Genomic DNA, 24,454 nt, shown 5'->3' on the forward strand with positions numbered 1-24,454 from the left:
CATACAAATGAAGGTCATTCAACATGTAGATAAGAGTGAGATTTCAGGGCTGTAACATGTTTAAATCAGCAGGTACAGGCATGAGAACACAACTCAAGCTGCATTGGACCGGTCTGAGCGCTGCAGCTGCCTTCACCGTCGAGCGCGGACTGTTGTGGAAGTTTTGAAGGTGCTCACCTGTGCCCGCTAGCAGGGAGGAAATAAATGCAGCAGTGGACTCTGCTGTCTGGTATTCTCCTCTTGCGGTTGACATTCAGCTCCTCTCTCAGGTACTTTTCATACTGCTCGTTCACATACTTCACTATGGGCTCCCAGCTGGAGACAAGAAACAGACAGTCATTCACTGCTTTGCAGTCAAAAACATTCCAAGTGTCAGAATTATTAGTATTTTTTAAAGCATAATTTTGTCATTATTTCTCAAATTTCATGAAGACATGCTTTAAATGCATAAACCTTAATAGGGGACAAAGTCCGGTCTCTTGCCTACATCTTGAGTGATGCTTCAAGACATCCATTAATAAAACGTCAACAGTCTGGCCATGGCTTCATGACACAAGCAGATCAGAAATAAAGCTCAGTCTGGATCCTCTCTGTCAACCAAAGACTTTTGGACCTCATCTAAAGTTAGCCTGCAGCAGCTCTCTTTGACTTTTTTGTCTTTTCTCAAATGATACTTTCAATACCCCATTATACCTTCAATACCCCCATTATAATCTGAGGGGAACATTGTTGAGTTAAAGAGTTCAACTCTAGACATTAGAGTGCATAGTGACCATCCAAGCATTAACTTAGACCTGAACTGAAACCAGCTGCTCTCCTAATGGAGCGTCAAATGTTTTTCATCAGGGCTCACGCTTCGGACCCCGCGGGACACTCGGCTAAGATCATCAAGGGGGCGCCAAGAGGCAGGGGACAGGCGGTAGCTCCCCTTTTGGCGGACCACCAGCTCGATCCAGAGATCCAACAAGCTTTTTAACTGCAGCAATTGGAGCTGGAATTACCGTGGCTGCTGGCACCAAACTTGCCCTCCAAAAGATCCTCGGTAAACGATTTAACGTGTACTCATTCCAATTAAAGGGCCTCAAAAGAGTCCTGTTAAACCCACCAGTTCTGGTTGTTGATCTGGTCTCCAAATCCTGGTGTGTCAATCACAGTCAGCTTCATCTTCACGCCCTTCTCTTCTATCACTGCGGGGCAGAGCACATAGATGCAGGCTTTCAGAGTTAGACATAAATAACTAAATCAAACTAAATCTGTCCTTTCGCTCTAACACTCTTTGTTTCATTGATGAGCAGGACCCTAAAACCTACCAGCATGGGCGTGTCATACCCCTCCAAAACAGACAAAGGGTGGTATGTTTGAGACGAGGGCTGTAAGTCAGTGGGTCCGTCTGGTGACCAGCGGGTTACAAGTTCACATCCTTATATAAACGGTCGATGTGCTCAGCACTTCTGACATCAACTCCAGGAACCTGTCTGTGTGCATGCTGGGCGCTCCTTATTGAACCTTTCGCTGAGCTCTCCGTTTTCGTTTTTGTTGCCATCATCTAAAATATTGGAAGGTAACATGTGAAGGTCGGACCCTCTGCTCTCCTGTCCCTGCAGCTGGGTTAGGGTTAATGTTGTATAAAAAGACGGGATGACAAGTGTGATGCAGGTTTACAGCAGGGAAAGAGGCCACAGGTTTGACTTTGAAAGGGAACTTGGGATTTTCCAGGGTGTATTGTAGTCATGGGAGTCATGGGAAATGCAGTGCTTTTTGTAGTGAAGGATGTTAATTTCATGAAGCCCTTGGAGCTACTGCTGCTTAGTGTTTCCTGTTGGGCGTGGCAGAATCTGGAGGTGAGTTAAGGATGAGCAGAAGTTGAAAGGAAGGCATGTGTGTGAGCTGAGCGGAACGCTAACAAACGTTCATTCATTCATTCATTCATTCATCTTCTTCCGTTTTATCCCTTCCGGGGTCACGGGGCTGCTGGAGCCTATCCCGGCCACTTGTGGGTGAAGGCAGGGTACACCTTGGCCAGTTCGCCAGTCTGTCGCAGGGCCACAATCACACACCCATTCACTCTCACACTCACACCTTGGGACAATTTAGAGTTGCCAATTAACCTGTGAAGCATGTTTTTGGACAGTGGGAGGAAGCCGGAGACCCCGGAGAAAACCCACGCATGCACGGGGAGAACATGCTAACTCCATACAGAAAGGTCCTCCATTGATGTTCTGTTTCAGGTCCCTCAGCCGGGACTTGAACTAGGGGGCCTTCTTGCTATGAGGCAAGAACTCTAACCACTGCGACACTGTGCAGCACGCTAACAAACAGCTACACAAAATATTCCCCATGATGAGCCAAGAGAAAAACGCAGGATGCAAGAACTTTTCACCCATGAAGCAGTTGCATCTCTTTCATCAGGCATGCATTCATGCGAAAAAAGGATTAACCAGATTTTTAAGGATGTGTAAAGTCCACCAGCACTGATGTTTAGCAGAGAGTCAAATGTAAAAGGTACAATGAATGAGGGCTGGCAATCCAACCTCATATTTCTGAGCCAGTAATTACAAAAAATATTTGTTTTACAGACTGGCGACCTGTCCAGGGCATCCCCTGCCTACGCCCAAGTAGCCGGGATAGGCTCCGGCAGCCCCGTGACCCCGAAAGGGACAAAGCGGTACAGAAAATGAATGAATGAATGAATGAATTTGTTTTAAAATAACATTTTTAGATTTTCTGACATTTTACATGAATCTAAGCGAATGTAGTAACTTAATTTTGAAGCAAAAGCATTATAGCATAAATATCTATCTTTCCATAAGTGCATAGCCAGTTTTTCTGTGGGATAACTGAAACATAAAAACCACAGCCCTGTCTGCAGCTTAGGATTCCTAAAACCTGTAGCTGTCCTAGATTCACATCGTCTGTAGATGAATCCTCCATTATCCTCAGGATAATCACAATCATGAAACACAGTTCACAGCTGATGGATTCCATCATCATATTTCATTTCATAGCTTTTTTTAAACTAGCAAATTTGATTCTAAACTAAAGCAGAGCAGATTTACTCCTTTCATGTGACAGAAGGTTCTATCCATGTATTAGGAGAAAGACGTTACTGTCTGACAGAAGAGGTTCTCTAAAAGCATGCAGTCTGGTTTTCCAAAGATGACCTGTTTGATCTGATTCCTGTCATGAGACGAGTAATGAAGGGAAACTGACATGAAAACAGGAAGTGTAAGCTGTGTCTGAAAATATCCTCAGCTCACTGCCGGTGAAGGGGGGGTTCACACTAAGGCGAGGTTTTGAAGAGACCCCGTCACTCTCAGTGGCTAAAACCCAGGTGTGTGTGAAGGTGTGTCCTCACCATGACTGACAGCATGGAGCCGGACTGTTTTGGAGATCTTCTCTTCGTAGTTGGGGGTGCAGGACTTTCGGCTGACTTTGGACTTGAACAAAGTGTTGACCAGTGTAGACTTTCCCAGACCGCTCTGACCTGCAGAACCATGTGGATGCTGGTTAATGACTAGGACACACGCAGGTGCTTTTAACCACAGGTCATTGTTAAAGGAGAAAGATCTGCATGCACACTTTTACCTGGATGCAGCGTTGCCGTGGTGACATGGTAAATGGTGTTTACACATATAGCGCTTTCTACCCTCTTTCGAAGGCCCAAAGCGCTTTACAGTCACAGTCCCATTCACCCATGCACACACACACTCACACACTGGTGGCGGTTCTGCTGCTGAACACTGGCGCCAACCTCCCACCAGAGGCAAGGTGGAGTTCAGTGTCTTGCCCAAAGACACTTCACCACATGGGCGTGCGAGGTGGGAATCGAACCTGCAATCTTATGATCATGGGTCACACGCCCTACCGCTGCACCGCGGCCGCCCTCACTGCGGCTACAGCTGCAATCATCACTAACAACTGACCCATCACTTCAACTGTTTGCTAAGCCCATCTCCAGCTAATTTTAAACATTGAAATGTCCATGCAGCTTATCTCTGATATGATGGGGCTTTACATTCAAGATTCAAGATTCAAGAAGAACTTTATTAATCCCCGAAGGGAAATTTAGTTGCAGTAGCAGCACTAAGGAAAAGGGGGGGGGGGGGTAAAGACAAACACAGACACAAAAAATAAAGAGAGTAGAACAGGACAAAAATTGAGTAAAATACAATTTGAAAAGTGTAGTCTGTGACTAGAATTTTTATGTACATCCGAGTCTGCCAGATGAGTTGTGGAGTCTAATGGCTGATGGCAGGAATGACTTCCTGTATCGTTCTCTGGCACAGCGAGGGTGTATGATCCTGCCACTGAAACTGCTTCTCAGGTTGTCCACCTCCCTGAAGAGGGGATGGGAGGGATTGTCCATGATGGTCCCCAGTTTAGCCAGTAGTCTGTCCCCAACCACCTCTTCCAGCTTGGCAGGCTTGAGGCCAATGACAGACCCTGCTTTCCTAATGAGTTTGTTCAGTCTGTTGGCGTCCTTTGCTTTTAAGCCAGCACCCCAGCACACTGCAGCAAAGAAGATGGTGCTTGCCATGACAGACTGGTAGAACATGTAGAGCATCCTGCTGCAAACATTGAAGGACCTGAGTCTCCTCAGGTCTCCTCCTTACATCTACATTTTGTAAATATGATTCATGTATCCAAAAAAATCTATTAATTTTGTTTTAAAAAAAAGAATGAGAATTGTTGCATTACTGCTGTTTGTTTAGTTAATTTTGGCAAAAAGCAGCAAGATTTTTTTTCTGCAACAAAGCAATCAAATGTGTTTTCCATAACAAATGAAAATACTGTTGTTTGAAGTAAACCAGCTTTAAGAAACCTTGTCAGTTAAATAACAGAGAAGTGTTTATGCTCTCATGCATGCACAGGAAGGAACATGCAGATTCAGCTTTCATAACCACTTCCTCCCAGAATCTTATTTGTTCTTCAAACACTACAAAGACACTTTCGCCCTTAACCTGTAGTGTAACTAAATGCTGTGAAACGCTGCTCCTCTTCTCCAGAAAACAGAACTTCAGTCCACATTCACTTCAGGACTCTGACTCCACAACAGAATCCACTTTGAAGTCTTCCATCCCACAACTACTTTCACTTAGATCCCTGGTGACCCATCATTTAAAAACAGTGGAAACCCTGATCAGATGGCTATAAAAGTCAAACATGATCAACAATTCATGTGTATTGATACACAACAGTCATGTTTGTCCTAGCCTGAGCCAAGGTCCCATGCACACAAGTATTTTAGCCTACATGTACCCAGAGCTGGCTTTCTTTCTTTCTTTTTATGTTGGGTGATAAGAATATATGGAGGTATTATCTTGACTGGGCAGATGTGTTTCTGCAGCTGGGTAGAGTTTCCAAAAATGTACTAAAGTAAGAGTAGCTTTTTTTAAATAATAATATTATAAAAATATATTATAGCATAGGCAAAAAGTACACCTTCTAATAAAGATTATTATTATCATTTTTTATTTGTCAGTGTATACATCATTGGCGGCTACTGGTCTGTCAGAGAGGGGAAGCTCTGATCCTGCCCATGCAACTTAATCCTGCACATGCACTCACATGTTCATTGCTCTTTTCGTGTCTTTTATATGCCCTGTCAAAGTTAGACAGATCTCCAAATCCCACCTTTGACCAAACAACACATCTGTGAGATGGATTCATCAAGAGGCATGGCCAGCAGTACATTTATGTCACAGCACTTCCAGTCAGCCAGCTAACTTTGTCATACCAGGAGACCTGAAGGGACCTGTTATTTTTCCCTATCTTTTGCACTAAATCAATCTTAGGTGTTGATCTGCCCTGCTGTTTAATTCTAAGTTTTTCCTCGTAAGGAACACTTTCAAATGGTAATCCAAAATCAGGTCAAGAAAATTAGCACTGTCTGCAGTTTCAACCACGATGCTAGCCTAGCCTACTAATGTTATATAAATGAATGAATGAAGGAATGAATGAAGAATGAACGATCTAAAAAAATATATTAAACTCCGTAAAACTGAAACAAGGAATGTGGTGTATAATTGTGTGAAATGTATGATGAAAATCAAGCAATTTCGCCAAGCAAATTTCAAAGAAATAGGTTGCAGCAGTTTTTATTTTGACTGAACTTGAGAAATCCGCGATGGGACTGAGAATAGCTTCAGTGATTCCTTAAAGTACAGAATCGCTGTCAGTCAAAAGGAGATGCAGTCTTTCTACAGACCCTCCAATCATCACGCAGAAGCTCGGAGTCTGGGCCAGCCCACTCCCCATTCACCCCCAGCGACGCTGAGCGTCCGTGGGACATAATCGCAGCGTTTATCCAATGACCGTCTAGTTTCAAAGTGCTGAAAAAAAACGTTCAAAGCAGCCCCATTGAAGTCAATGGACGCCGGGCTTCCATAGGGAAATGCACTGACGCTGCAGGAATGTATGAGAAGGAAATGGAGTTAGTCGACCTGCTATATGTAACTGATTCTGAACGAACTTGTCTTTCAAATGAACGTTTTCTAACGCATTTTTAGTCAATAAAATGTCAATACAATAGTACATATTTGACCAATAATTTTGTGACATTATAAGGGAAGACGAGCTTCCCTTGCAGTCTTAAAGAAATCCCCACTGGTATACGTTCAGGTCTTTCAGATGTTGAAATGAAAGCTTACATTTTTTGTGTGAAAAATAACAACTCCTTGTCTTTTTCGTAAGAAGTAGGCTTTCAGTGGACTTTAGCATAAATTTGTGATGAAGAATGTCTTCCCATTAAAAAAGAATAGAGTTGTGAAAGTATTCTGAGAGGAACAATCTTTACAAAATTTACTCCAGTAAATGTAACAGAGTAAACAGACTTGTTACTGTACACCTCTGTGCAGGAGACATGTCACTTGGAAAGCAGAGTTGAAAGTTTCTGAAAAAGGTTTTCCGTTTAAATGATGGTGTTTTAGGGGAAACTTTGAGGGAAGGCAGATTCCCGCAGGAGACTGAGGACAGGCTTCAGGAGTGGATGACCTCTGGATCCCTTCAGAATTTCTCTTTCTTCATGTTTGAGTGTTACTCACCAACCACCATGATGTTGAACTCAAAACCAGCCTTTACGGTCTTGCGCCTCATCTGGTCCAGGACTGACTCGATGCCCACATAACCGAACAGGTCGGCGCTCCGGATGAGGCCCGTCTGAAGGCCTGGGAAAGACTCGCAAAGCTGCACCTTCAAGTCTGCCTCCACCTGTTCGGCCTCCTCTTTGCTTTCATTCTCTTCTGTCTTGGCATGAGCCTCCAATCTGTCCTCCTGCAAGCTTTGGTCTGCTTTGCTCTCCTCTTTTATGTTTTCTGTCATGATGCCAGCATCCTCCTCCTCTCTGTCCTCCATTGAGGTGAACGAGTCTGTCTCCAACCCTGCAGCCGTTCCTGTGAAAAGACGAGGTTTATTGAACGTCGCTAAAAGCAAACCACCAACAAACTACTTTCACAAACACCCACACAACACAACACAACACAACACAACACAACACAACACAACTGACTATAGATGAAACAGAAAAACAAAAGCTGTTTGAACAGAAGAGTCATCCAGCTCTTTTCAGACAAATTGGATGTTTCTGCTTTTGTCTAAAAGCACAGGAATAAGACTAGAGACTAACACAGGAAAAAACAAACAAGCTTGGAAATGTCAGCAGGTTTAACTGTCCTCGTTTTATCCATCAACCTGTACTCTTTTCTGTCATGTCTATAAACCATATACCAAACATGACAACTTATTTTGGTATAAATGTAACTCATTTGTGAATTTAAATTTCTATTGCCTTTAAAATGATTTTCAGCAAAAGACTGATAGAACCAGAAGAAACCCACCCTTGTGTTGTGATAATGGTTTATGCATGTTGTGTTCTTGAAGATGTGGAATTTCATGTTTTCTGCTCAGCTGCCTGATTTCTGTGCTTCAGCTAGATGTTGCATCTGGTAAAACCTGCTTTTCAAACAGCATCAATGCTTTGATAAATGAACCTACTGTGTCAGCTCTTTCCTAACACAGAGGCTACTTGGCTAGTTGGTGATTCAGGGTAACCATCCACTAATTAGGTTGAGGGTTCATGGAGAGCAGGCAGGTCTGTGAACTTCAACAAGCCTCCATTCTCTTTAGATTTGTATAATTTTAATAGGCAATCACAGGCAAACTCTCCTCTGTAGATGATAGCGCTAAAAAGTAGGAGTGTGTATCTGCAAGGGTCAGGCGATACGAAACGCGTCCCACGATACGATATGTATCCCAATGTAGTACTGGAACACATTTTCCTTTCTTTTTTAAGAGTATGACTTAGAAAAAACTCTACCTGAACATTAATACAGATTCAAAGATTCAAGATTCAAAGGGTTTATTGTCATATTCACAGTGAAGAAACGGGTTTCTCTGTACAATGAAATTCTTACATTGCTGTCTGCTCTTAATGCCAAGGTTAATTAAAATAAAATAAAATAAAATAAAAATAGGAGTAGGATGTCTATGAAGACTGTCATTCATCCAGGTTGATTCCATTATAGTAGTAGGTTTAGGGGCTGTCATCTGGACTTAGTTTTTAAAGTTAGAAGACGTTTCACCTCTTATCCAAACGGCTTTGTCAATTCTGAATTAGCTGGTAAAAGAGCTGGTATATAAGCACTCATGGGGGAACGCATATATACCTACATTTATCACTATGATAGGAGTAAGATATATACAGGATAACGGAAATTCACATACAACCTAAATAAAATATAACTATGCATCAGTAAATGGCTAAAAATATATACAAAACAGATGTTGTGCAAATAAAGCTGAGTTTAATTGTGCACAGAGACTTACATGAGGTAAATGTGCAAGAACAATAATTATAAACAATGAGGATGTGCAAAGGTGCAGTTGTTTCAGACTCCTGTCAGCTGTTAAGAAGTCTGATGGCAGAGAGGAAGAAAGAGTTCCTGAGTCTGGTGGTGCTGCACTTCACACTCCTGTACCTCCGTCCCGAGGGGAGGAGAGAGAACAAACCCTTGATGATGGAGGCAGCTCTCCTACGGATCCTACGCTTGTAGGTGCTCTGCCGTGAGGGTAGAGGAGTACTGGTGATTTTGGACGCAGTCTTCACCGCTCTCTGCAGGCGTTTGCGGTCCATGGCAGTAGAGATGCCGTACCACACTGTGATGCAGCTGGTCAGGATTGACTCAACCATGCAGCTGTAGAAGTTGCTGAGGATCTTTGGGGACATGCAGAACCTCCTCAGGAAGCACAGCCGCTGATGAGCTTTCTTCACCAGCTGTGACGTGTTTAGTGTCCAGGTGAGGTCCTGGCTGAGGTGGACCCCCAGATATTTGAGGCTGCTCACCCTCTCCACATCCACCCTGATAAGCAGCGGCTTATGAGGGTTCCTCCTCTCCTTCCTCGTGTCCACTATCATCTCCTTTGTCTTGTCTTTGTTGAGGGTGAGGTTGATGTCCTCATACCATGCCAACAGACTGGCCACCTCCCTTCTGTAGGCTCCTTTGTCCCCTCCAGTGATGCATCCTAACACGGCGGTGTCATCAGCAAACTTCAGGATGATTGTGTCCTTATGAGAGGCCACACAGTCGTGGGTCAACAGGGTGTAGAGGATGGGGCTGAGAACACAGCACTGTGGTGTGATGATGCTGGCTGAGGTCCTGTTCCCTATTCTGACAGACTGAGGCCTGCCAGTCAGAAAGTCCAGTGGCCAGTCACACATGATGGGGTGTAGTCCAAATGATGGGGTGTAGTCCATCATTTGGATGTCTTTCATTGTAATAAAATGGTAAAATTCATTTTATTTAATCATCACAATGTTAAGCACTGCAACTGTATCTCATTTGCAAGTTTATTTTACCCAAGAAAATTCATTGTGCTTTTATTTTGGTAACTTAACATATCTAAAGGGAACATTGAACATTGTCTGATTTCCACAACAAAATATTTTTCAGTATAAGAAAAAAATGGAATGAATGTGCCTTAACCAATAATCTTCTAAAAGTATGATTAAGGAAATAAAGTGCGGTTTATTTTCAAAATTGCTTAATGTAGCGACAGTACTTCTAAACGGTTCAGGAGACTGAATGGTGATTCAACAATAAATTTAAAAAAAAACACAAATTGGCACAACTGGCAGCAACATGGCACAGAGTTTCTGTTCGGCCCCCATCCCAAGTAAAAACTAAGTAGTTCATGTGTCAGAACAGCAGAACAAGCTGCTTCTCGCTGACACCATGTAGTTTTATTTGTGCGTGTAGAGCTGCTCAAAGAGGCTCAGTGGGCGTGGCTGCAAACTAGCGGTCGGAGGTTTAAGTGGAAAACAAGAGTCTGTCTCTGACGGACACTCAGAAATAATTACCTAAATATCATCCTGACAGCATTATGAATCGATACAAGTATCATCAAATGAAATATTGCGGTATATTGCAGAATCAATTTTTTTCCTACATCCCTAGCAAAAACTCACCACCAACACGGAAGAAGCATCCGCACTGATATGCTCTCTGACAGGAGGAGGGAGCCGGACAAAGTGGCACAAAGGTCCATGAAATGCTACTGTGTCTGAGGGAATCAAATAATTCTGAACTCTCAAAATTTATGTTGTGTTTTTTTCAGGACGACAGGATTGTTGGTTTTCTTATTTGGCAATCTAACATTTCCATGTGGGTGAAAGTGGAACCTTCTTTATTCTGCTGAGCGGCTCTAAGTCCCTTCATTCTCATCAGATCTTCCTCAATTTTTCCCAATTATAAACAACTCTTCACTTTGATTTCCCTCCATGACTATCATTTATGTACTACCATGTAACCCCTGGTTTAAAAATAAAGAGTAAATAAGTGAAGTACTGGTGAACCTGCCACCCCCTTGCACCACTTTAATTCCATCCATCCAAACAAAATCTGGACCTCTGAATTCTAATATAGCTTCAGGACTTTCAGCAAAAGGTTCAATATTTTAAGTAGACCTCTTTAACATTTGAAGCAAACACCTTCAATAATTTATCTTTCAGCACTTTATGCTAAGAGCTTCAGCAGTCCATCTAATGTAGCTTCTTAGGAAAAATTCAGGGGGGGCTGCTCTCCTGGTTGGGCTAGAGCTGCACTCTCTGTCCCCCCATGCCTCCCTGCTCTCTGGCTCTGGGGGCCCCCATGGCGGTCCTGCTGACCCTGGCCCGGGTGGCGGATGTGATCGCCGGGGGGGCGGTTGTTCTCTATCTGCTGCGGTGCAGGTGTTGGGGGGTTCTGGCTGCCGCTGCTGCTGCGGCGGGGGTCTGGGTGTGGGGGTGGCTGGTCACTCTCCCTCCTTCATTTTACATTCCACCATCCATTTTAGAAGAACATAAACACTCATTTGAGCACAGGTGTTAGCTCACCTTTGCAGTAATAGTTTGCATGACTGAATGAAATATTTCACTCTAGTTGGTTTGAAGGCATAAGTATGCGTGTGTGAACGATATTTGTATTGTGTACATGTAGACATGTGAACATTTTTGGAGCTAGCAGGTATGTTTGTAACATTTGAGTGTGTGTGGACAGGCCCCGCCCTTATAGACCTGTATTACATCTGAACCTCACTGTAATGATTATAACCATCCAGAACCTTGTTGCTTTATGCTGCTTCATGGTTTTACCCCCTCTTTCTATAATCACCCTCCTATCCCCCCTCTCTCTGACATCCCTCTCTCTTCTTCCCTTCTTTCCTTTTCCGTCCGGTCCAACACAAAAGATTTTCAAATATGATTTAAATGAATGAAGTTTGGCCTCAATTACAAAAGGGGTTTGTTCAGACATACCTTTGGTTTGTCTGAAGATTAATAACCCCTCTTTTTAAAGTAAAATATGTCCAACACAAGAGGCCCTCAGCTCTCATCTGTCTGCCTAACTGTTGGACAGGACAAGTTAAAATAAATAAATAAATAAATAAATAAAAAGAAGAATGCAGATCCTTCTGCAACTTTAGCATTATGGAATTAGCTATCGCATTTCAGAGAAATCCCTTCAGAAGATTAGGCAAACAGCTTCAACGACCAGATTCAGCATAAAGTATTCACACTAGAATTTTTGCAGGTAAATAGCGTGTACTTGTATAGCATTTTTCTACCTTCCTCAAAGGCCCAAAGTGCTTAACAGTCACAGTCCCATTCACTCATTCACACACTGATGGCGGCTCCGCTGCCGAACACTGGCGCCAAGTCGGGGTTCAGTGTCTTGCCCAAGGACACATGGACACATGGGCGGGCAGGGTGGGGATTGAACCTGCAATATTCCAATAAGAGGTTGACCGACCGCTCCATCACAGCCACCCTGATCCAACTTTCTAGTTATATTTCTCTTTTTATTTCTTCTTGTATTATTTTAGGGTAGTTTTATTTGCATCAAAAGCTCTTTATGTTGTAAAGCTTTCTGAATTGCTTGTTTGTGAAAGCTGCTGCACTAATAAAGCTGTCTAACTTCTGAAGTCTGGCAGTGGGTGGAGGGGAGGAGTCGCTTCCTGGCAGAAAAGCTGCAGATTACTGAGCTCAGAGCTTCACAGGAATCACACTGACGCAGTGACATCAGTGTAAGCATTTCTAGATCTGCTGTGTAAACAGATGCTACAGTAGCTCCAACTGCAACAAACAAGTACAGCCAATTCCGTCAGTCATCACAGAGCTGAAGCTGTGACTCAGGTTCTGGTGAAAACCCTAAATTGCTGCTTTATAAAAATAACAAGAGCTGCGATTAAACTGCAGTTCTGACATGAATGTCACATCCAATCATGTGAGTCATATCTATCTTGTTTTATATATATAACTGAACTCCTCATCGTAGGAACAAAGACCACCCTAAATAAACTCCCTAACTTCTCCATTTCCTTCGATAACTGCTCCATCCTTCCCTCCCCACAGGTTAAGAGTCTGGGTGTCATCCTTGACAGCACTCTCTCCTTTACTGCCCACATAAATAGCATCACCCGGACGGCCTGTTTCCACCTCCGAAACATCCGCCGTCTCCGCCCCTCTCTCAGTCCTCACTCCACGGCCATTCTAGTCCACAGTCTCATCACCTCTCGTCTGGACTACTGCAACTCCCTTTTATCCGGACTCCCTTACAAAACTATTCACAAACTACAACTGCTCCAAAACTCTGCTGCCCGGATCATAACACAAACCCCCTCAACTATGCATATCGCACCTGTTCTACAAAAACTCCACTGGCTACCAGTGTCTTTCCGGATTAACTATAAAATCCTTATCTTGACCTACAAAGCCTTCCATAACCTCGCCCCCCCATATCTGTCTGACCTTATCCATGTTGCCATTCCCACCCGCTCCCTTAGGTCTGCCTCTTCACTCCAGCTTGCTACACCCACCGCTCGGCTCGTCACTATGGGGGGCAGAGCATTCAGCCGCTCTGCCCCCCAGCTCTGGAACTCACTTCCCCCAGGTCTGCGGAACATGAACTCACTCCCACAGTTTGCTAAAAATCTGAAAACCCCCCTCTTCAGAAAAGCATACCCACCCTAATTAATTTTATGATTACAATGTCTTGTTTGTTTTTAACTAATGTGTCTTTCTTTTAACTGTATTTTATTGTTCTCTATCTGTAAGGCGACCTTGGGTGTCTAGAAAGGCGCCATATAAATAAAATTCATTATTATTATTATTGTTATATGGTTTTACCTGCTTTTCCTATGAAAAGCCAGTAATAATAACTGCAGAACTGTAAGGCGTGTATGACACATCGTGTTAAAGCTAGCATGTTCATACTGACAAAAGTTTACCAACTGCGGTCATACATCAGTTTTTTTCAGCAAGCATTGTGGTGGAGGCAAAGCTGTTTCAAGGATATAAAAATAACCACATTTCAAAAACATTCTTTCTACACTGAGCACTAGTCTCAGATCCTCATTTGTTGGTCAAATCTAAAGGCCACTTTCAGGATAATCTTTTCTTATTTTTTTCACAAAGTGAATTGAATTATTGACTTAACTTTTAACCGTAAAATTAGTATTTAAAAGTCAGACTAAATCTTAATATTAGAAATTAATGTTAACATAGTTTTACGTTTCAATTATTCAGTTGACACTATTAGTTTACATTTGCATTTAGTTACATTTGCATTTCATTGTAAATTTCTAATCTTATATCAAACTTTTTTTATATAAATATATATTCTGTATTTCCTAGTGTTTCCTCTCAGGATTATCTTAATTCATTTCTCAGAATTTTTCTTTTTGTTTCTAAAACTAGATTTGTGTTTTAATTTTATGTGCACATGTTGTTTGTATTTTATGCAGATCGATTTAAGGGATATATTTTTACATTTTTATTGATTTGATAATGTGTATAACCAGTGACTCAAAGGGAAATTGGTTGTATTTTTGTGTCTGTTGTAAAACTGGAACTTGTGTGTCGCTGTGTGTTTTGTTCCTTTTCTAAAGCAGGAATAAGGCGTGCATGTGTGTTAATGTGAATGCTGTAAAAGGATTAGCTAGAAGTGACTCTGCTGTTTAACCTTAATCCGTGCACGCCATTAACGTGCACTCTAATGCCGTTCTGCACATGTTTAAGACCCACTCCAATAATTATGGTGTTTTGGGCATTTTTAACATGTTCTTGTGGCATTTCTATAAGGATATCTAAAAGAATTAAAATCAATATTGCATTTTTTCTCTCCAAATTGTTGTAAATCAGGAGCAAATGGGAAAAAAAAGCTGGTGGTTGTTAAGTAAAAACTACAGACAGCGGGTCACCAGCTCCCAGCTCCGCCCCTTTGTGATCATCCACCTTGTAGACCAATCGATCTATGAACGTCTTTGTTTTCCTGGTCTGAGCTGGAATCTGGATCTAAACTGTACGACTGGACAGATCTGATGTTAATACCATTTTGGTTGCACTGCTAATGTTAGGTTGGGGTTGTGAGGGGCTGTAAGCTAGAGGGAGAGAGTGTAAACAGATGGATGGCAGAAAGTGGAGACAGACTTAAGGCCCGTACACACCGGGACGAATTGAAGTTTAACGCCTCGTGACTAAACAAAGGGCACCAATGAGAGTGTGCACACCAACGCGAAAAAACGCCACGCGTCAAAGCGTCAAAAAAAAAAAACGCCTCGGGTTCGTTTTTTTTTTTTCGACGCGTCGCGTCGAAATCTATTCGACCAATGAGAATGGCGCTTTTGCACACGTGTCTGGAGCTTCTGAAGTTACAGTAAAACACAACTTGGGGGCGCTCAAACACAAAACTGCCTTGCTGAGCACACATACCAGCGAAGAAGATAGACGCCGAGTAGCGTCTACACTGCCGCGAAGAAATAATGACGGACATTCTAAAATATCCCCGAACCAAGAACCAGTTGGAGCTACTGGTGCTTGAAATATTCATGTTTTCTTTGTTTGATTCTGACAAGCGCGTAAATACTTGCTCTCTTCTTCTGAGTGAAAAGCGACTTTAAGAAGCATAAAGTTGCGCAGCGCCACCTTGTGTACAGGAGTATTTCTGTTTACATTAAGCGCCATCTAATGTCAGGGAATGAAATTGCATGTTCGCTCGGCTCATCGTCAGCGAAAATCGCCTGTGTGTGAACACAAAAAACGTGGCGAAAAACGGCTGGCGAATATTCGTCCCAGTGTGTAGGGCCTTTACTCAATGAGCTTCATATTAATATTATCTTGTCTCCATACGAGTATAAATACTCATATGGAGAAAAGATAATATTACAAATAACTTCTATTTATAAATAGAAGTTATTTTTACTGCAAATCTGCTTTCCTCCATTTATTATCTCACTTTTGTTTTTCTTTTGTTTGATGGAAATTCAGTTATGAAATGACAATCTCATCTATGAATATCTGCTGCTTTTAGTCAAATAGAAAATCTTCACAGAAAGAAGGAGGCGTAAAGTTGTAAAAAAATCCAATGTTATTTCGTTAGCTTGACTCAGTTTACCTTGTTGTACATTAAAACCTACAGAATGAAAAAATTCACATGAAATGTATATATTTTCCAACATGTCCAGATGCAAGTGAAGTTCAGCGTGTGATTGACCTAAATATCAAAGCTCTGATGTGTGAGCTTCTCTGCATATTTTCACGCTGAGGGTGGAATCTTTTTGGCAGACTAAAATAATGGGGGCGGGGTCAGATGACTTCACCAGAGCAAGTGACTGCAGCACAGGTCGGCTCTCCTCGCCGCGTGTTCAGGATCAAAACCTTTTAATTTGAAAGAACAGCAGACAGGTTAGGCCTGAATCCACCTGGGGTCCTTGGAAGTCTTTTCTTTACATTGAGCTGCTCTCATTCTTTGAAGGACTGCATTTCTAATGTTTGGTTTGACTCTGAGGAAGAAGCCAAACTCTTACGGATAAAAGTTTTGGATGAGAATGGGAATGAGGAGCAGAAAGTTCCAGAATCCAGTAATGACTGCCAGGCCCTCATCTACTTAACAAATGGCAAAAACTAAAGCATCGCTTCAAGCACAACAGACTGCATTGACTCAGTGGGGGTCATTTGATTAAAGTTTGGAGGCCTCACAGTTTCCCCACCCCCATCCCGGCTGAAACAGTGAGCCAGTCTTAGCCTTTCATTGGTTTGACCCAAGTCCCCCCCCCAATAAAATCCTTAAAAAGGAAATAAATTAAAGCCAGAGAAAAGTTCCTACCTGTTGTTATCCCCCAAGCAGCAGAGAAACTCCTGTTAGGACGACCTGAACGCTAAACACACCCACCTGCACAGTAGAACCCCCCCTGTTCGTCTATCTCCCTCTATGCGCTTCACCCTGATGGCAGCGGCAAAGGGAAGAAAGGCTGAGGCACAAGGAGGGTCGGGGGGTGGTGGGATCTATTCACATGCAGATGAACCCAAGGAGCTTCTACTAATCCCCGAGAAAGAGAGAGAGAGCGCCCCCACAGGACAAGCTGCAGTCCCACACCCTCTAAGCTGCTTTGCCACCGGCCTTCAGTCCTTTCAGTCTAAAGGCTGTCTCCACTGGCAGATATTTGCATAAAAGGTGATGAACAGTGCTGTTGTGACACTGTGTTTAAAATCTCAGAGATGGACAATAATTCTGCTGTTTGTTTGTTAAGCAGCAGTGATGGAGAAGCTGTAGTTGCTAAGGGATTAATAACTAAAAGAGTTGGAGATTTTTATTACAATTATTATTCCTTATTACTCTAATGTAAAAAGGATGTGCTAATAAAGATGTGCTAAAGAAAGCAACATAAATGCTTTGAATATTGACTATGTACAAAAATCCCCTCCTATGCGCCAACTGATAAATGCTGTGGATTTTGGAGTTTATCTGCAAGTCATTGTGTTTTTTTGATAAAGCTGTGTTCACACTGAACCCCATTCACGCGGCAGAGGCACTTTCAATGTCAAGACAATGGTACGGATGCATTCTGAGGTCCTGCGGTGCAATTTGAGCCACAGGTGCGCCACGAAGGTCTGGTGAAAGCGCAATTTGAGCGGCGCGGCCAGAGTTCAAATATTTGAACATTGGGGAGGTCGCTGCGTCGCGTCAACCAATCAGGGACTCAGCTTTGGGACATTTTCAGTGACTCGATCAGTAGGTAGACATATCCAATCCAACATGGTGGATCGATCCAACAGTTCTCCTGAACTTCCATCCATTTTTTTTAAAGCGCTGTATTTGGGCAGTGGTGTTGCTGGAGCCCGTCCCCGCTACTGTTGGGCTTAGGCCGGTACAGCCTGGACAGTCTGTGAAAGCGACCGTGCTCGCTATGCCGGCCCTCCACAGGCTACCTGGCAAGCAGACAGAGAGCCGCTGTGGCATGGCGTAAGCAGCCTGCTCGGGTCTCCTGAACTTTATGTTTTTTTTTTCTCATTGAGACAATAACTCTAACAATAATCTCTAAACATCATCCGGGTCAAACACAGACACCGCTCCATGTAGCGATCAGGCCAGAAACATCTGGTAGTGGCTCCTCCCACAAGCAGCCAGGGTGTCAAGCTATGAACACCTTTTTGGACTGGCGGCATGTAGAAAAATTTGCCGCACAGTGAAACAGGGGTGATACGGATTTCATGCACGAACCGCATTCAGTGTGAACGCAGAATGAGGGGGGGATTCTGTTGTTGATTCAAATTACCAGCACTTTACTTTGGCTCCTTTTTTTTGGACTTAATGAACATTTTGTCATCATCTCACATATTTTCTGTTGTGTATTTATGAAAAACAGATCAAACTGGTATCCTGACATTATGACCTTCTCTCTTATCTCACCTGTTTAACAGAATACTGCTCTTTTTCACCGCAGAAGTAATGTGCTGTGGTTAAGCCCTGGGACGAGTGTTAAGCTAATCAGAGAAACAACAACGACCCTGAGAAAGTCTGAATACACCAGCTTCATTTCTAAAACACAAAAGAAACTGGAAGTATGAATGGTGAAGTTTGAAGATGCAGACGTGTAAAGAAAAAAGCCGTCAAGTGAGACAGATTAATGTGACAGGAAGACACGCGTGACCCAAACCTCAGACATGCTTCCTGGTTAGGTCACATGGCGGCTGAGGGCGGATCTAAATCACAGCGAGGTGCTCAACACCCCAGCTTTACTCTGTAACCGACACAGCTCATGCTGCAAACATCTCTTCATCCAAAACATCAACGGAGACTTACAGAACTTAAAAAACCGTACAGAAGTTTGTACAGAAGTTCAGCTTTAAAACAGTGTCAGACGGTTCCAAACATTAAACGTGTTTCCTCAAAAGAAACCAGGTACAGTGATCCCTCGCTAAAACGCGGATTACTTTTCACGGTTTCGCTACTTCACGGATTTGCATCGTGCATTGTGTTCTGCATTTTGATTGGCTGAAAAGTCACTCCGCTTCTTCCTGTGCGTCAATAACGTTGCAGTTTAATAAGTACATTACATATGTGCAAATCATCTTGCAATTTGGAGTTTCTCTAAAACCCATAGAAAAAAGAGCGACAACAGCTGTCAATCACTATGTTCTTGTCCTGAACAAACACAGCTGCACCGCGGGCTTCAAGAAGAAAACACTGCAGAGCGGAGTCAGGATGCAGCGGCTCAGTCTGTAGAGCAGTGAAATACAGCTGAGTCACTATTTTTCCCACTGTACTTTTTATTTTTTTCATAATTGTTTTTTAAATTTTCTCCCGTTTAATCCAATACTCGGGTGGTGGTGGGCGGGGCTAATCTCCGCGATTTGAAGCCTTCATATTGATGATTCAAATTATTATTTGACAGTACAGAAGTTATTTGTAGAAAAAAACGTTTCTAAAGTACTTTTATTTGTGAAACAAATGCTTGAGCCTGTAAAATGGTTTGTTCTTTCTTTTCAATGTATAAAGAGTATTTAATAGATATAAAACAATTATTATTGTAAAAAAAAAAAATCAAGGTTTCTACTTCACAGATTTTGCCTATCACGGGTTCTTTTTGGAACGTAACCCCCGCGAAAAACAAGGGTTTACTGTAAACCTGTCAGTGATGATTTAAATCTTCCTGTTTGACTCCTGTAGCAGAGATGCCGTCACCTCAGCTCTTCAGACTGTTGTCTGTTTATACCGTACAATGTTCTCCCTGCAGCACTGGTGTTGTCCATGAAGTTCAGGGTAAGGTTTGATTTCCTTATGATGGAAATGTGAACCAGTACCGACTCCGAACACCAGGATGCAGTAGAGACCATCAGTCCTGCAGGCGCGGCTTCATCAAGTCTTTGCAAAATAACAGGCAAGTTTTCTTAAATGTGTTGCACTTTCTAGGTACCGTACTAAACAAAACCAACTGAAACCGTGCAAATAAAAGGAAAATTTAGAACAAAAGCAACTCAAATTAAAAACTCAAATTAAAAAAAACAACACAAACTTTCAAATACATCAAACTAAAGCACACAAAATCAAAATAAATGAACACAATGTTAGATTGATGTAACGTTATTACTATAACTTTTCTTGGCATTTTTAAAAGAAAAGTGGCGTGCTCTGCATGGTCCATTACACAGTACATAAAGGTGTGATGGTAAACATTAGCAGGCTAAAGGATTTAGGATTGACAACATTTTAGTAATGTGTTATAATTACAGTAACTTTAGTTGTTAAAGGCTTCTTTACCTGAATTAACATTTTTTGTTTAAGCGTCAAACTGTATCTGAACCCAGATGGACCATCCTCTATTATCTGAGGCTTTTTCATCTCATCTCTAAATGTAAAACATCAATATGACTATTTTTTATCTTCTACAGCTTTACTAACCTCTACTCCATGTATTACAGTGTTATATTTTTTTTAATGCATCTACATGATGTACATTTTTTCAAAGCTATTGTCTGCACCTTAAAAAGAATTGCCCTTGGGGGATAAAGCTGTTCGTATTGAATTAGATTCTCTGAAAGTATTTCTGAATTTAAATGTTGAATTTTAAAACAAAATTCAGCTAATTATGGCTAATTAAAACACATCTTAACACTTTTACATGTACATGAAGTACAGCAAGTCCTTTCATTCATTATTTAACAAACTACAGCAACTATTCCAGCGTGGCATTTCTTATTATTCCCGTTAGAATGACCTGCAATGAACATGTGAGCTGTCCAGAGTGAACCCTCCACCCAACAGTAGCTGGGATAGGCTCCAGCAACCCAATGACCCTGAAAAGGGTTAAGGCTGGTTTGGAATATGGAAGGATGGATGTCTTCAGAATTTGATCTGAAACAAAAATTGAATCAATTTTGATGCGTCAAAGCAATGCATCTATTTTCTAACCCCGTTTTGTCTGCTCAGCTCTCTGGAGCCTAACCAGCTGCAGTCAAACCAAAACACAGCAGAGTTCAAATGTTTTCTGCAGAACTGCATTGCTTTTGTCTCTTGATGACGGCCTTGAGCAAGAATGAAGAAAGTTGTAAAAAAGCAGATGAAATAGCTCGATGATAAAGACAACACCGTTGTGTTCGGTCGGAATGACTCCTGTAGCAACAGAAAAAGCACAAGCATGATCCACGAAGCATAATGGACAGAGAGAAGGCCGGAGGTCCACAGGTCTGACATAGCGAGGAGACAAAACCAACCAGACACAAGGAAACACAAACACGGTGAGGAAGAAGAGAGGGGATCTTTACCTAAGGAGAAGATGCAGCTGTCTGCACATATGCACCCCAGAGCAGGAAGTCTATGTGAAGGCTGTCTCAAGCTATCATGCACTTCCTGTTTTGTGGAGGAAATGCTTTTTTAGTTGGTTCCTGCTAAATTCCCCACAGTTTCAGTCTGAAGATCACAAACAAACCGTCATAGTCAGCTAAATCAAATATTAGTTAACAAAACACAAAATGACAAAACATAATCAGGTTATGTCTATCTGTGAAGGGAGGGCATGAGGGGGCAGCAGAACCATACCTATCGATCAGGAACACCAGTGAGTTTCTCAGTTGGAAAAATGACCAGCAGATTGAACTGTGGTTTTTCCAGTTCCCATGCGCTGACATGCTCCATGTCTTCAGGCTTGATTTGGAGGCGTTTGTAGATCTTTTTGTGGTACGGCCCAGCTTAGTCATTACAGTTGCTCTATTCTCTTAATATCTGAAAGTGAGTATGATCTGAAATGTACTGGATGTGCTCAGGTCGGTAAGCAAACTTTGGTCCCCAGCAAAAGCTCTTCCCCTGACATCTAACCTGATTGCTTTAAAACCTAAAACTAAAACTTCCATCCTTCAATCCATCCATCCATCCATCCATCCATCCATCCATCCATCCATCCATCCATCCATCCATCCATCCTCTTCTGCTCATCCGGGACCGGGTCACGGGGGCAGCAGCCTAAGCAAAGGTGCTCAGACTTTCCTGTCTCCCGCCGCTTCCTCCAGCTCCTCTGGGGGGACCCTGAGACATTCCCAGACCAGCTGAGAGACATAGTCTCTCCAGTGTGTCCTGGGTCTTCCCCGGAGCCTCCATCCAGTGGGACATGTCCGGAACACCTCCCCAGGGAGGCGTCCATCAGGGATCCGATTCAGATACCTGAGCCACCTCAACTGGCTCCCCTGGATGTGGAGGAGCAGTGGCTCTGCTCCGAGATCTCTCCAGGTGACTGAGGCGACTGTTAAATTGAGAGCTTTGCTTTCTGGCTCAGCCCTCTCTTCACCACAACAGAGCGATACAATAACCACATAGCAGTCCTGTAACCTTCAAGATACTTTTTCAAAAGAATATTCTTCACATCAAAATGCAGCCTAAGAGCTCAAGCACATCCAGAAGGCCTGGGATCCCAAACTGAAGCACGTGGCAAATAGTGCATACTTCACTCCTGTCCCTTGGTTAGGGTTAACCCCTAACCACAGCCCCATTCACACACACACATTCACAAAATGATTGCAGCTTCACTGCTTAACACAGGAGCCAACCTGTAACCATCAATGTTGACAGTTTTAATTCTACACCACAGCCATCACATCAACTTTAAATAGATTGTTTCAGACCCCTAAACACCCCCAAGAGAAGAAAACTAAGTTTCAAATTGTGCAATTTTCTATTAAATTGTCCATAGGTGTGAGTGTGAGAATGAATGGGTGTGTGATATGCGACAGACTGGCGACCTGTCCAGGGTGTCCCCTGCCCTCGCCTGTAAGTGGATAGCCCCGTGACCCCGTAAGGGACAGAACGGAAGAAGATAAATGTATCACAGAAGCATTTTATTAAAGAAAAGGGTGTTTAAAAGTGCTCAAGCATTTCGAAAAGTGTCCAAACTACACAACACATTAGCAGTTCTTGATGTTTCTTAACATATTTCCTACAGGATCAACAGTCTAGAACACACGTGTCAAACGCAAGGCCCACGGGCCACATCCAGCCCGGCATGTTATGATATCCGGCCCGTGAGATCATTTTGTTATTTTAATTTATGGCCCAGGGGTATGCAGTGCTGGTAACACATTAACTGCAAATCCCATAATGCAGCACTTCTGCTGCCTTGCCAAACACCTCCCGCATCAATCAAGTCTAGTTTGTGATGCTGAAAGTTCTTGTGGAGCTAGCCCTCATGATGCTGAAGAGAAACGTTGATTCAGAAAACATGGGAGGTAGATGGGAGCATATGTTTACTGACATTACTGTCAAACCCACGTGTCTCATTTGTGGTGTGCTGAGGTGGCTGTTATTAAAGAATTTAATCTAAGACAGCGCTATTAAAGTACGACACTGCATGCAAAGTCAGACACTGCATGACCTGAACAGTTTATTCTCTCCATTCCTGCAGAAATGCTCCATCTCTGTTTACATGCAGCTCCAACCTTGTGGATGTTCGGTTGCATATCTCTGTGTGAGAAGCTCTTCTCGGTGATGAAGACTGACAAAACAGCAGACAGGAGTCGTCTCACTGATGATCACCTGCAGTCCATCCTGACAATGTCCACAGCACAGAACCTCACACCAAACACAAACCAATTTGATGCCAAAAACTGATGCCAGGCATCCAGCTCTGATCAAATGACACGAGGGCAAAGAAAATGGAATGATTTGATTTTTCTGAAAACAATACATTTTTCCAGGCTTTTTTGTTACCTTATTCTGCGGTTCATATTTTGAATTTGTATAATTCTGACAGGATATTCTTATGTAGAACCAAATCTACTGGGAAATGTAAAAAAAAAAAAAAAATTTGATATAAAATGACATAAGTGTAAAGAAATGTAAATGTTTTTATGTTTACTTTATTTCTAACTTGTATAATTTTGACAGGTTATATTTTTATGGAGAGAAAAATAGTATAAATTATTTAAGGTTTAAGTTGGTTTATCCCGAAAAAATATACTGTTCTTATTCAAATGTGTGTTCAAAAGAGTTATGATTTAAAGTTTTATAGTTTAGGTTTACTGTGTTCAATAAATGTTTATCTTATCACGCGACCTGAAGTGAGTTTTGGATTTGGGCCCCCTGTATTGCTCTGTGAGCGGGGCATACCATGAGATACGTATGTACTGATCTTCTGTGGATATGCAGTATGTCAGCTGTTCTTCTGTCTGTTCTGTGAGTGTTCAGACTGAAACCGACAGTTGTTATCTGGGACAGGAAACACATTTGAGGGCCTTGAAATAAACAACTGGGCAGGAAACGCTTTCAGTCTTGTCCAACAGGAAGGAAAGTGAGCAGAGTGGAGGTTAAAAAGTTAAAAATGGGTGTTTCCTTCATTTACTTCATGAGCTGTGACCACCCCCCGCCCCACTATTTCTTTACTCAAAATATTACTATTTTTGTAACTGTTGTAATATTAATTAGATATCCATTCCTAAAAGTATGAATCTTAATGTTTATTGAAAAGATGTAGGAATTATTTTTGAGGATAATTACTTGATTTTGTTACTTGAAAACGTGATCTGCAATGTGTAGCAATGATATCTGGATTAATATGAAAATGTATTCTGATTACAGTCAGTGAGTATTACATGTCTGTTACATGGTGTGTGATTCATGTTACAGTTTAATGAAATCCTGAATGAATGTTTTTCTGAGGA

General features: G+C 42.3%; 1 protein-coding gene across 3 annotated transcripts in view; it reads right to left on the bottom strand.

Moving 5' to 3' along the window:
* Positions 1–24,454, bottom strand: part of LOC101156875 (neuronal-specific septin-3) — a 74,035-nt gene that overhangs the window by 19,226 nt on the left and 30,355 nt on the right. Inside the window, exons 1-5 of one of the 3 annotated variants that reach the window (XM_011473072.3) lie at positions 21,074–21,186; positions 7,044–7,391; positions 3,356–3,484; positions 1,106–1,187; positions 178–315 (exon numbers count right to left, since the gene is read on the bottom strand). In XM_011473072.3, the coding sequence (XP_011471374.1) occupies positions 178–315; positions 1,106–1,187; positions 3,356–3,484; positions 7,044–7,353 (659 nt within the window). In that variant the 5' untranslated portion in view covers positions 7,354–7,391; positions 21,074–21,186. Of the gene's footprint in view, positions 1–177; positions 316–1,105; positions 1,188–3,355; positions 3,485–7,043; positions 7,392–16,634; positions 16,789–21,073; positions 21,187–24,454 lie in introns of those variants that run through there. The other 2 variants (XM_004086435.4, XM_011473071.3) reach the window with 2 other exon arrangements.

This window comes from Oryzias latipes, chromosome 8 (genome assembly GCF_002234675.1).
Source record: "Oryzias latipes chromosome 8, ASM223467v1".
NCBI classification, from domain to species: Eukaryota; Metazoa; Chordata; class Actinopteri; order Beloniformes; family Adrianichthyidae; genus Oryzias; species Oryzias latipes.